Source organism: Lemur catta, chromosome 15, assembly GCF_020740605.2.
Source record: "Lemur catta isolate mLemCat1 chromosome 15, mLemCat1.pri, whole genome shotgun sequence".
NCBI classification, from domain to species: Eukaryota; Metazoa; Chordata; class Mammalia; order Primates; family Lemuridae; genus Lemur; species Lemur catta.
The window spans coordinates 7614284-7626613 of record NC_059142.1 but is presented as its reverse complement, the minus strand read 5'-3'; the positions used below and the strand labels follow the sequence as shown (position 1 = coordinate 7626613).

At 40.5% G+C, this 12330-nt stretch overlaps 1 protein-coding gene across 3 annotated transcripts in view; it reads left to right on the top strand.

The window, feature by feature from the left end:
• Positions 1-2415: 2415 nt before the first annotated feature.
• Positions 2416-12330, top strand: part of MAP2K4 (mitogen-activated protein kinase kinase 4) — a 127325-nt gene continuing 117410 nt past the window's right edge. Inside the window, exon 1 of one of the 3 annotated variants that reach the window (XM_045527066.1) lies at positions 2416-2593. In XM_045527066.1, coding sequence (XP_045383022.1) covers positions 2479-2593 — 115 coding nt within the window. In that variant the 5' untranslated portion in view covers positions 2416-2478. The remainder of the gene's footprint in view (positions 2594-12330) is intronic. The other 2 variants (XM_045527067.1, XM_045527068.1) reach the window with 2 other exon arrangements.

The window sequence follows — 12330 nt, the reverse complement described above, 5'->3', positions numbered from 1 at the left end:
TTTAATGGTTTCTTATTTTTTCTTTAACACTAACATTTTTGATCCATCTAGAACTCATCCAGATTTAAAGTTTGAGGTATAGATTCAAGTTTATTTTTTAGCAGATGTCTACCTTTGAATTGAGATCTCACCCTTAATTATACCATATTCTCATAAGTATGTGAGTCTATTTCTGCTCTTCCTAATTAGTTTCGTCACTCTGTCTATCCATGTGCCAGTTCTACACAGTTTTAATCATTGTAGATTGAAAATATTTTAATACCTGGCAGAACTAGATCCTCTTATTTTTCCTCTTTCGGATTTTTTGATTATTTTGACTTATTTTTCCATAAGAAATTTATAATCAATGAGTACAGTTTTATTTCAGGCTAAAGAAAGTCTGGAAATAAATGGAAAATCCTTTCCTTTCCTTTAAGCCATTTCTTGGTACAATTCCAGTTCCCAAGGAACTGGAAAACAGAAATGAGGCACGTACAACAATGACATTTAGATAACCAAAAATGGTTGGGAACCCTACTGGCAGGTACTGGAATGAAGTGTCAGAAAATTGGTCCAATAGAACTGTTTGGTATCTGTTCATCTTGCGTTGAGAGCTTGGTGATGACAGGATACTACATTTGGGACATTTGCCAGCCAACTACAGGGCTGTTGAAGGCTTTTTCCTGTATACCAAAGTAGCCAAGCCAAACAAAATACAAAACTATTTTATTGAGGTGGGGAAGTTCCCTATTTTTCTGCATCCATCTTTTCTAATCACTGGCAAGTTGTGTTGATGTTTTGAAGGAAGTATTTCATTTTACGTTTGATATTCCTCTAGGCATTAAAATATAAACCCTAAAGTAAAGAAAGCCACCGTGCAACCTGCACCTTAAAAGGAGATAATATTAGGGAGCCACTACGGCTTCTCCTTTTCTTTGTCATTTGTTGTATCTCTTCTCATCTTCCTGGTGGCACTATGCAGAAGATGTAGACAGAATATTTAACCTTTACTGAGCTGAAAAACTTGGATAGGAACTTTTCCTGTCTGGTTCTGATAAGATTTCCCCTTCAACAACATCACATTTAGGATGCCCCAGGACCAACAAGAGCAGGGCGGGGATTTGGCAATGTTTATAATGTCCTAGAGATATCACTTAGTCAGCCAAGCCCTCAGAGGAGAGAGTTCTGGAAGCCTCTCCACGTAAGTATATCTACCTGCACTCACCTTCAGTTTGCCTGTATTGCCTCCCACTTGACTTTTATGGCTAGTCACTGTTAGAAGCTAAGCAATCAAGGTGATGGATGAGGTTGGGTTTGGTGCAAGAAGGCGGGGCCAATTTGAAGTGGGAAACATTGGCAACATGCTATGAGGAAAGTCCAGAGTCAGATAAGGTCTGGATGGAAGGAGTTTTGAGAAGGATGTCCAAGTATAGATTGTGCAATGCTTCTAAAGGGCAGAAAACATCCAACTGTATGGCTTAGATTCTTTGGGATGTAGGATAGCTGATCATTCTATTACAGGCAGCAAGATTGTCCAGAAACTCATGTCTTAGCATTCCAAGTACATGGCAGTTGGTCCAGAAACCCCTAGCCTCATAGAGGACTATTCTCTGCTTTTAGCTGATGCCTTCCTAAAATAAAAGTCTTTGTGCAAAACACTGAAAGAAACCTGATATTGTTTTCTAGGGTTATCATTTTATGTACTTATAATAATGACTATGGCTGGTCTTATATAACATATAGAGGATTTGGGGGAAGGAATCCAGTTTGCGTGGGGGGGAAATGGTGATATAGATAGTTTTGGGAGGCCAGAGAGAGTTGGGTGCTTGACATGCTTCTCAAATTTAGTGTACATATGAATTACCTGGAGATATTAAAATGTAGACACTAATTCAGTAGTTCTGGGATGAGTCCATGAACAACACTTTGGGTAGCACCCCGTTAGGACTCCTCCTCCCCACAGGGAGGTGTAAAGGGTTGGGGTATTAGGCAGTGTTTAATAGGAGCTCCAAACTGTATCCAAAGCTACAGCTAATTCCCCTCCGGAAGCGATGTGTCAGAAACTGGACAAGAAGCATGACCTCTGGGATCTCTTTCAGCTTTACTTTTCTGATTTTGAGTTCTGAGATTCCGAAAAGGGATTCTAAAACTTTTGGGGTCACGTACCTCCGTGGAAATGATGAAAGCTGTGTGCCCTCCTTCCCCCCAAATGCACACGCACTGCTGATGCTGCAAACCCCTTTAGGCTCCGTGGACCTGTAGCCCTGGTCCAGGAATCCTGCCTGCCTTCAGGTCGCGCACTCGGAGCCGACCAGGGCGTTTCGGCGCTCAGCGGCTGGGGCGGGCTCCCCGTCAGGCGTGGGGGCGTGGCCGGAGGCGGGCCCGGGGCGTGTCGGGGCGGGGCCAAGGCGGGCGCAGGCCGCGCCCCTCGGCCGTGCAAGAGGCCGAGCTTGCTGCATTGCAGCCGCCGCGGCGCCGCTCGGCTCCTCACTCCCAACAATGGCGGCTCCGAGCCCGAGCGGCGGCGGCGGCTCCGGGGGCGGCAGCGGCAGCGGTACCCCGGGCCCCGTAGGGTCCCCGGCGCCGGGCCACCCGGCCGTCAGCAGCATGCAGGGTAAGAAACGCGGCCGCGCCAAGACCCCGGTCCTCTCGCTCGGCCGTCGGCGTCGTCGCGGCCTGCCCCAGCCGCCGCGGACGCCCCCGGACCCGGCTGAGGAAGCCTCTGGGGCCGCCGGCGTCTCCCTCTCTCCTTCCTTCCCGGCTTCCCGCCCCGCCGCTGGCCGCCTCCGGCCCGGCCTGGATTCGGGCTCCGGCCTGCACAGGCCCGGGCCGCGGCCTCTGCCTGCGCTCGGCCCCTCGGCCCTGCCGGGCGCCCCGCCGGCCCGCGGGGCCCACCTGGTCCGGGCCCGCCCCCGCGGCCGCCCCCGTCGCGGTCGCCGCTTACCTGGCGCCCGCCCGGCCTCCGTTTCCGGGAACGCGCTGGCCGGGGGCTGCGGCGGGGCAGGAGGCGCCGCCGGGCCTGGCTGCCGGTCCCTGCCGCCCCAGGTAGGAGGCGGCGGCGGAGACGGCGGTCCGGGCCCCGGCGCCCCAGCGCGGCTCCCTGCAGCCGCAGTGGGACCCGCTCAGGGCCATCTTGGTTCTCGCCAGGACACCTCAGGAGCCGGACCACCGAGCTGACCTCGAGGCTCCAGGGTCCTCTTGGAACCTACGTTTTCGTACTTTTGCAGGGTTTCTGTGCTCTGGAAGGGGCAGGGGTGGCGGGCGGGCCGTTGCTCAGGCCTGTGCCACCTGTAAGGTAGGCAGCCAGCCATGGGCCTGGGCATTTTGTTCCAGACCGGAGATTTCTGTGTTAGCGTTGCAAGCAGGGGATGGGGGGGGGTGGGGAGGGGAAGAAAAAGAAAAAACCATAGCAGACGACGATTGAATTCAGTCGAAATGGAGAGATACAGGAAATAGGAAAGCAGAGGTCAAAGTGATACTGTGGTGTCTGGACATCTGAGGCAGCTCTCTTAATTAATGGCTTTCCCCACTGGGAGCACTTATTAGCTCTGTATGGCTTTTGACAGGGGGTGTTGTGAAAATACCATGCCCAAGCCCGTTAGGGACCGTTTCCTTAAATTTACTGGAGAATTTTGAGTAATAGTGCTATTTTTAAAACACAGAATTTCAGAAATCTCTTGACAACTTTAGCAAACTGTTTATGTTGAATTATTAACAGAATTGGTCAAGATAATCTGGTAGTCAGTGTGACCATGGTTACTTTTTGATTAAACTCTTCCTAAAAGGCACCTTGTATTTAGTTAAGTTCAACAGATTATTGAATATTTCATGTTTATGAGAGCATGCTGTGATAGAATTAATCTTTACAACCTTGTTTCCCTCCACATGAGATAATTTTAATATACATAAAAAACAGTAATAGATATATAGACAGGATGATGTCAGAGCTCAGAGGACACTTTCTGTGTAAGCCCTGAGATAATTAATTTAAATTGAATTAGTTATTGGATGCCCACACAACACATACAGATGAAGTACAGGATTGGTTTCCTGATTGTACAGCTTTATAATCTAGTTGGTGGTAGGGAAATGAAACAGCAAAATGACAATTTAGGATTATATTGCTTGTCCAAAGCGGGTGACTTATAAAGTTTAGAAAAATAACTCAAATTCTTTTCTGGGGAGGGGGGAATGGGAATGGGAATGGGAAAGCTGACAGTTTGGAAAGCTGTATAAATTTATTTTTTTTAGTTCAAAAAATAATTGCGCATCTGCCACACGTCAGGCACAGTACTCTAGTGCTGAATTTATAGAGAAGAGTGAATTGGACAGTCTTTGTGATGGAGCTTACCCTTCTGTGAGGATGGGGGAGGAAAGACTACGCAGGTAAATAAGAAGAACTTCTAATTGAGAAAAGTGATGGAGGTGGCAGGCTGGGTTTTGTGAGAGAAGATAGTAGGGGGAGGGCAGTCTGCTTGATAAGATGTTCAGAGAAGGCCAGTCTGAAAAGCTGATCCTCTTTACTGGAAGAGGGTTCTAGGCAGAGGGAACAGTGTGTGTGAAGTTTCCAAAACGGGGAAGAGCTTCGAATGTTCTAGGAATGCAGTGTAAGTTGTTTGGTTAGAAATTATCCCGATGCTCTCCGTTCTTTCCTCACTCCTATATTTTGATACCCAGCAAACTAAACTTTCTAATAAGCAGAACCCATTTTAAAAGGGAGAAGAAGGACCTAAGACCTTTCTTTGAATTATTGTTGAATTTTTTTTATCAATATTGTGTCTAGCCTTGATTGATTCAGGAATGTGTTCATTGGATCTTGTTCTTGAACCTCTTTTGATTACTCAGAATGGAGAGAAGCACTTGAAACTCTCAAGATGTTGTCTAGCACTATCCAAGTTATAGTTTGAGTTTAAGTGGCAATTTGGGATCTTTTTGTTTGTTATGTTAGTTAAACCTTGCATACCATACTTCATCTACCAAGTACCTTTTTTGGCTTTAGATCAGACTTTGCAGAATGGTCCTTAGATGTTTGGTGTACTGCCACTCTCTACCCTCAATCTGGTTCTACTTGCCACCCAAAAAACTGCCTTTCTGGAAGTTCTTGATGACCGTGTTCTTTCAAACACCAGGATTCAGTTGTGGGATATAAGGAATATGTTTCATCCAACAGACATTGGACATCCTCCTGTGTGATAAGCACTATGTTGGGCGCTGGATAACCTTGTATACTTTTTCATGGCTTGACATTCATGGCCCAAGAGTGGTCCAAGTTGAGAACCATTTTTATAATAACATAAACGGCAGAGTTCTGCAGTCCTGGGTTTGAATCCCTTCTTAAGGACTTATGTATGCTTTTTGTGACCTTGGACAAGGTACTTAACTTCTCTAAGCCTCAGTTTCTCAATTGGAAAGTAGGAATTATACTTACTTCACAGGTACTTTGAGAATGCATGTAAACATGGGACCGGCATAGTAAGGATGCAGCACATGTTAGCTGTCATTGTTAGCAGCAACAATATTATTATGTTCTCATTCATTATTAATAAATAAGTCCATAACCCCTCATGATCTGCCGCACAGTTTTTTTAATCTTCATTATTAATGGTTCCTGCCCTTCTTTCTAACCATTGTGGATTTAACCATTTTTCGTTCTTGAGCAAATCCTTCAGGATATCCTAGGTGAGACTTTATTCTACTTCATATTCCAAATCTTCTATCTTTTCTGGATTTTTGGAGTCTCAAATGAATTGTAACGTGCGTGAATGATATGAAATAGAAATCTCTCTATAAATTTGCTCTACTCATTTTTTTCATGGGGCAGTAGATGGCTGGAATGGGATTGATGATGAGTTCTACTTTATAACAGTCATCAAAAGACCTAGGTTTGGTTACATTTTTATACTAACAGTTGTGGCTTCTAATCTGGCCATTTTTTTTCTTTTAACATTTTTCTCACTGTCCCTCAGATAATGGAGAGTCGCTGCTAATTTTGTTATTACTCATACATTTGATTGTTTTCACTCTTTCTCATATCCATTCACAAACACACCCAATCTTTACAAGTTGAGTATTTTTATGCTTTGGTTGTTTGGTGACTAAAAGTAGCAACATGTAGATCTGTTTGCCAAGTTAGGTGAATGGTTTTATAAAAATATATTTGACATTAGGATGAGTTTGCATTCAAGGAAGGAAAAAATACTCAAGCTACTGTGGGATATAATTTTATTCTTTATGTTTCATCAATAATTTGTCAATGTAGGTGAATTTAATACGGAGATTTCTTGCAAGTACTATAGAATAGTATGATTCTTAGTCCAAGAAATTTTAGTTAACTTAAAGTATAGAATTGGCTTGTAACATTCAAGAACCTTCCTAGCCATGGCTTGAATTTTTTGTTGTGTTAAATCAAAAGCCCAGTGAATTTAGCCAGATTAGTGTGAAGCATGTGAAGAGAAGCAGATCCCACTACACCAGGTAATTAATCTCAGGTGAGCAAGTCTTATGTCTAGCAAATAGTATTAGATAGTGTCACTGTTGGCATGTGGAGAATAGCATATTCTGGGCAATAGAGCTTGCCAGTGAGTGGAGAGTTCAACAACTTCTATGATGAAATTGCATAGGCGGAATGATTTCTTCTCTACTAGTAGCTGGTAGCAACTAACTTTCCTATTGCATATACTAGTGTTTAAGAAACAAAGGATGTTGAAGTAGAGAGAGCACTGGATTTGAACCCAGAAAGTTGGGGTTAAGGTATCTTCTCTTCTGGGTATAAGCTCTGTGACCTTGGGGGAATTACCAGTTTGTTAAAATCGCAATAATAGCTAACTTATAGGGCTGTTGTGAAAATCACATTATTAAATTGGTGCATGTGAAAGTGCTTTGAAAATTATAAAATATCCATAAGTATGTAAGGATTGTTAATAAACGTGGTTGTTTACTTGCTTTGGTTACTAGTTACCAAAAACGTAATAGATTTAAAAGATCTCTTAAACATAAGAAATTAAATTTATTATAGAAGACTTAGAGCTGGGAAAAATAAAACCTTTCCTTAAACTTAGGTAGCTAAGAAATGTCAGTTGTTAATAAAGATGTTTTCTTAAAATGGTTAGAATAGTTAGAACATATAATTTATTCTGAAAAACACAGCCATTTGTAAAATATATATTATAAGAAATAGTTATAAAGTATATGTCGTAGGTGTCTTTGATTCTCTTAATGTGCTGATCTAGGCAGTTTTTTCTTTTTCTTTCCTTAGGTCTTAAATATAGGTTTATAATAGAAGACTTCTGGACTAGTCTAGTCTTTATCTGTTTATCCTTAGCTGAGCATTTTTCATATATCAGTTTAAGTAAAAGTATGATAGGTTGGTTCTACTTTAAAAAGCACACAGAAAACTTTAGTGAAGTGTATCTGCTAAGAAAAAGTGAAGTAAGATTTAACATCAGTGTGTTCTTTTTCCAGTAATACTTGAATATATAAAATATATGTGAAATACCCTGCTTTTGATTATATTTGACTCTTTTTCTATTTTTACCAATTAGCATGTGGTTTTCAAGAACCATAGGAGGCCTTTATCTTAATTCTGAAGATCTGAATTTTGCAGACAGTGAAGAGTTCCAAACCTTTGCTTGTTTTTCCCAATGTGTTACATGTCCTTTCTTTTACTATTTATTAAACATAACCTGATACAAGTCCAGCTCAGCAAATTAGTCCCTTCTCAAAGCACATATTGTATTTCTTATATGTTCCCTTAAAAATGAGAGCAACTCTAATATTAAAAAAGTAGAAAAACATCTTTTAGAATACATATTTTCTCAGATTTTCCTGTAATGTATCTTATCAGAGTGAATGTGTGCTGAAACTTAAGATGGAATGTTAGTTAATCCTTTGAGTCTTTTTTTTTTTTCTTTTTTTTATAAATTTCTGTTCTTTTACACCATTTCTTTTACCTAATTTGAGAAGCTGGATTGATTGGGGCCCATAGAGTTTTTCTTATTTTTAGGGAACTGGATATCATAATCAACTCCATCCTCCATAATCTAGGTCAGTCTCCTTGCAATCTCTAGGAGATAGATGGCCCAAATGATACAACCTGAGGAACTTTAATTCAGATTTAAAGAAGGGGAAACTAACAGTTAACATGACTGTTTTTCACTGTCCTTAGCTAATTTGATGATCACAGCCACTCTTTCAGGGTAGGTGGGCATAGTCCCTTTCATAGATTAGGGAATTGACTTTCAAGTTAAGTAATTTGTTTTAGTAGAGGTAGGTTTTCATCCAGCTGTGTGACTGGTAGCCTTTGCTCTTCTCATTACTTTACTACATGGGATATTCGAGTTCTCTTTAAGACATTTTAGCCATTCAGGTCTGAAAGAAGAATCTTTGCCAGAAGTGATGCAGATTCAGGAATAGAAGCACGAGATTATTTTAGGTTTCAGTCAGGGGGTGGAAGCTGTAAGGCACCTTCTGGGTTGATTTTGGAGCCTTGGTGTTCTTTATGTTATAGAATCCTAAACTTGCAGAGAGGGTTTACAGTGACATTTTGAATCTAGAGACATCTTAATTGGGAATCTGCAAGTAAGTATTAATAGAAGACTTTAATTACAGGAGACCAGTATAGATTTGGAAAGTAATAGAATCCTCTTAACCCTATATATAACAAAAGGAACTCATTTAATATAAAAGATAACAACATATGTTGCCATTCTGGCTAAATTTGTTGTCTGGACAAATTACTATTTTTGTTAATGGGCATGGGTTGGCTTCTAACCTTTTTCCTCCAACTTCAGAAAATCTTCAGGTGTCTCTTCACACTCTTGGTTAAGTTGGGAATTTAATGTGTACTTATAGAAAGGGATCAAGGAAAAGGAGCTATAGGTTTGGCCTAATTTGTGGCTATTTAGTGAGAGGAAACATTGATCAGTAGATAATATGACTCAAGATGGGCCTTTTGAAAGGAGAAAACAGTTACATTGTATATAGCTTGATTCTTCAACAACAACACATCATTCCTCACCACAGGGAAAGAGGATTGCTGTGGACACCACAGCAGCTTTTTCAAGATATGTTGTATTTCTTCTTGATTGAGCCTAGTAAAATAAAAAATAAATAAAAAAAAAGAAGATATGTTGTATCTTATCTTACCCAAAATCGCTCAAATAAAATTTAAAAAAAGGGAAACTAAGAAGAATGTTGCCAGACATCTATCTCTCTCTATATATGTGACATGCCTATGACTATTTATTGCTTGGCTTTGCTAAAAAATAAGTGACATTAAGTGACTCCCCTCATGCTTTTGGCAGTTTACCTGGGATCTAGGTTGGGTGCCTGTCAAGGGGAAGTACCCATCTTTTGGGGGTTGTTAGAGTCCTCAGGACACCAGGCTGTGCCTAGGAATGGTTGTGGTAGAGGTGCACAGAGTGGGGTGGGGATCCCCAGGGCCACTGAGAGTCTGGCTTTTCTTTTCTTTCTTTCTTTTTTTTTTTTTTTTTTAAGAGATGGCTCGCTCTATTGCCCAGCCCAGGCTGGAGTGCAGTGGCTATTCACAGGTGTGATCATAACCCCTGCAGCCTTGAAGTCCTGGGCTCAGTCTTCCACCTTAGCCTCCCAAGTAGCTGGGAGTACAGGCCCTTGCCACCACACCCAGCTAAGGGAGTCATTTCCTTTTAACTCTCTCAAAATGGCTGGGAATGAAAGGAGAAGGACTGGTTTTGTGTAGGTTAAGCTGGTCTGGTGAACACCTAGAAAAGGTCGGGAGGGTGCCGTAATTATTGCTCATCTGAGGGAGAGACCAGGAATAATAATGACTGATAATAATAACCTGCTCTAGTCTAGGCTCTTTGTTGGACATTTTATGTATATTTTCTCATTTAATCATCACAAATCACTTTGGGTATTACTCAGTTTTATAGATGAGGAAATTGAGGGTCACAGAAGTTAGATACTTGCTGAAACTCACATAATTTATAAGTTGCTATGCCTGAGTATACATACTGTGCTTCATTGAACAGGCTCGAGAAGACAATATGGCATTTGGTTACATAGCCAAAGAGTAAATAAATAAGATGGTCATTGGCCAAAGGGAGAAATAGAGCTGGCATATGAGGAGGAGAAGATTCTGAATTTAAAAAACATGGAAAAGATTTGATTAGTATTTTATAAAGTCATGACTGGTTCTGGTTGATGCAAACAACCTAGAATTACTAAATTAGGATGGCTCCCTTTTGATAAAGTTTGAGAAAGTTCAAGTAAGGAAATCTAAAGAAATAACCCAGCAGAAAATAAATCTTGTGGAATTCACTCTAAGAACAATGAAAATACAAATTAGGGCAAGTTTAGATAACTCCTTAGATTTAGAGCCATGATGATGTTCTTTGGGTAGCTGCAGTTTAAGGGACATGCCTTAATTTTGAGGTTGAAGTTGGAAGGCATCAAACAAGAGTCTTCATGCTCGTGACAGAAGGAAGACTTTGTAGCATGGTCTATGGACACGACCCAGTAAGGCAGCTCTGATTTTCTGTAAGTGTGGGTTCATATGGTAGTTCATAATATACTTTCAGCAGTACAAAACTCCAGAATGTCCAAGGAATCAGAAGGGACTACTGAGGAGGTGGGAAACCACTTATGCCCTGCCTCTTCCCTGGTTTATACTTTCAACCTAAAGGAAGGGGAATGGAGATTACCACAAAACCCCATAAGGGCAATCACACAAGCAAAATTAGGTTTAGAAACACTGTTTTCAAGCTCTATGAGATGATTACTTGATATTCTTAACTTTATATGAAAATGAGAAAACCAGTATTCAAGTGAAATGACTTCAGTTTCACAGTTGGAACTAGGATTTTGGTGTCTGACACTCTTCATTTTGTTTTCTACTCTATCAAATACTCTCTGCCTTTTGTTTTTATTAATATATACACTTGCATACATCCTAAACAGCCTCTTAGATTAATATGTACTACCTCACTTTATTTGGTAAAAGCAGTAAACTGTAGATTTTGACTTATGGCCATATAAAAGATCTCAAAATTGAGGTAGGAGGGTGAGAATGAGGGACAAATGCAGGAATGAGGGTGGGAGAGACCTAGAGAGAAAGAGGGAGAAAAAAATCTCCACATAGCTTTATTTCTTTTGTAGGCTTACATGCATTCTGTGCTATGCATCTTGGTATTTATTCTTGGAAGGATCTAAGAGTTAATTAAAATAAACTTGCCTGGGCCAGGAACAATGAAAAAGACTCAGAAGGATCATGTAAAATTAAGTCCCAGGGTACAGATAGCTCACCAGGATATAAAAAAGTAAGGCACACAAGACAAATTAGCTGGTTACTATCAACAGATTAAGCTGATATCTAGTGTTCTCAGACATGTAGGAATTGGTAAGTGAATAGGGAGACAGAATTTAGGAGACAAGGGAGACCTCAAAAATTGAACATATGTGAATGAATATTAATGGACTTTATAGCATAGCCACAGATTTGCATTTTGTAAAGTTGAGGGTATTGCAAATTTTCCTCGCTTTTCTTTCCCACCATCTTTCTCTTGTAAGAAATTGTTAGTGGTTCCCTTCACCCTTCCCTGCTCTTTGGATGTAATGAGCTAGTGGAGCTATTTGGTACTTTCCTACGTGTATTACTGTAAGCACTAACTCTCTGACTTTTGCAGGTCTTTTTCATATATATTTTTATATAGTCTTTTAGAGGTACAGAGAGACATAGCTGGAAAAGCTTTTTACTTGATTTAATTGATAATATTAAAAAAGTTATAGAATTGCCAAAGAAAAGGTGAGCCATTATGTTCCAGTTAATTTAGCTCTTAATTACCAATGGTCCCTGGGTTAGTTACCAAGTCTTTTCTTAGTGAGTGATAATGCAGAGAGATAGATGTTTGTATGAGGCCCCAGAATCCATTCTCCTGGTCACTTCATCCATATTTAGATAAAAAGAGCAAGTCTGTATTTATGCTTTAAGAATTTCATCCCCCTGCTTTTTTTTAGCTATTTACATTGAGTCCATACTGATGACAGAACTTCAAATTTTGAGAATTTTTTAGCACTTAAACTGGGGGCTTAGCTTCTCTAATGTGTTAGAGCAATAGCTGGTGATGTTCTACTGTTCTCAGTCACATATACTTTTTAACTTTCTATTTGTGATACATTTTATTCTTTACCTTTTGTTTTACATAATCTTACATATAGATCCAACTTATTTCTTTTTCATATATCTTTGAAATTTTTTTTCTTGCTCTTTTCACCATTCAAATTCTTCATCTCTTCACCTTTTCTTTTTGCTACCTAGTAACAACCATTCATCACAGTATTTAGAGCTACCAAGAGAAGAGTAACAGTTGCTTT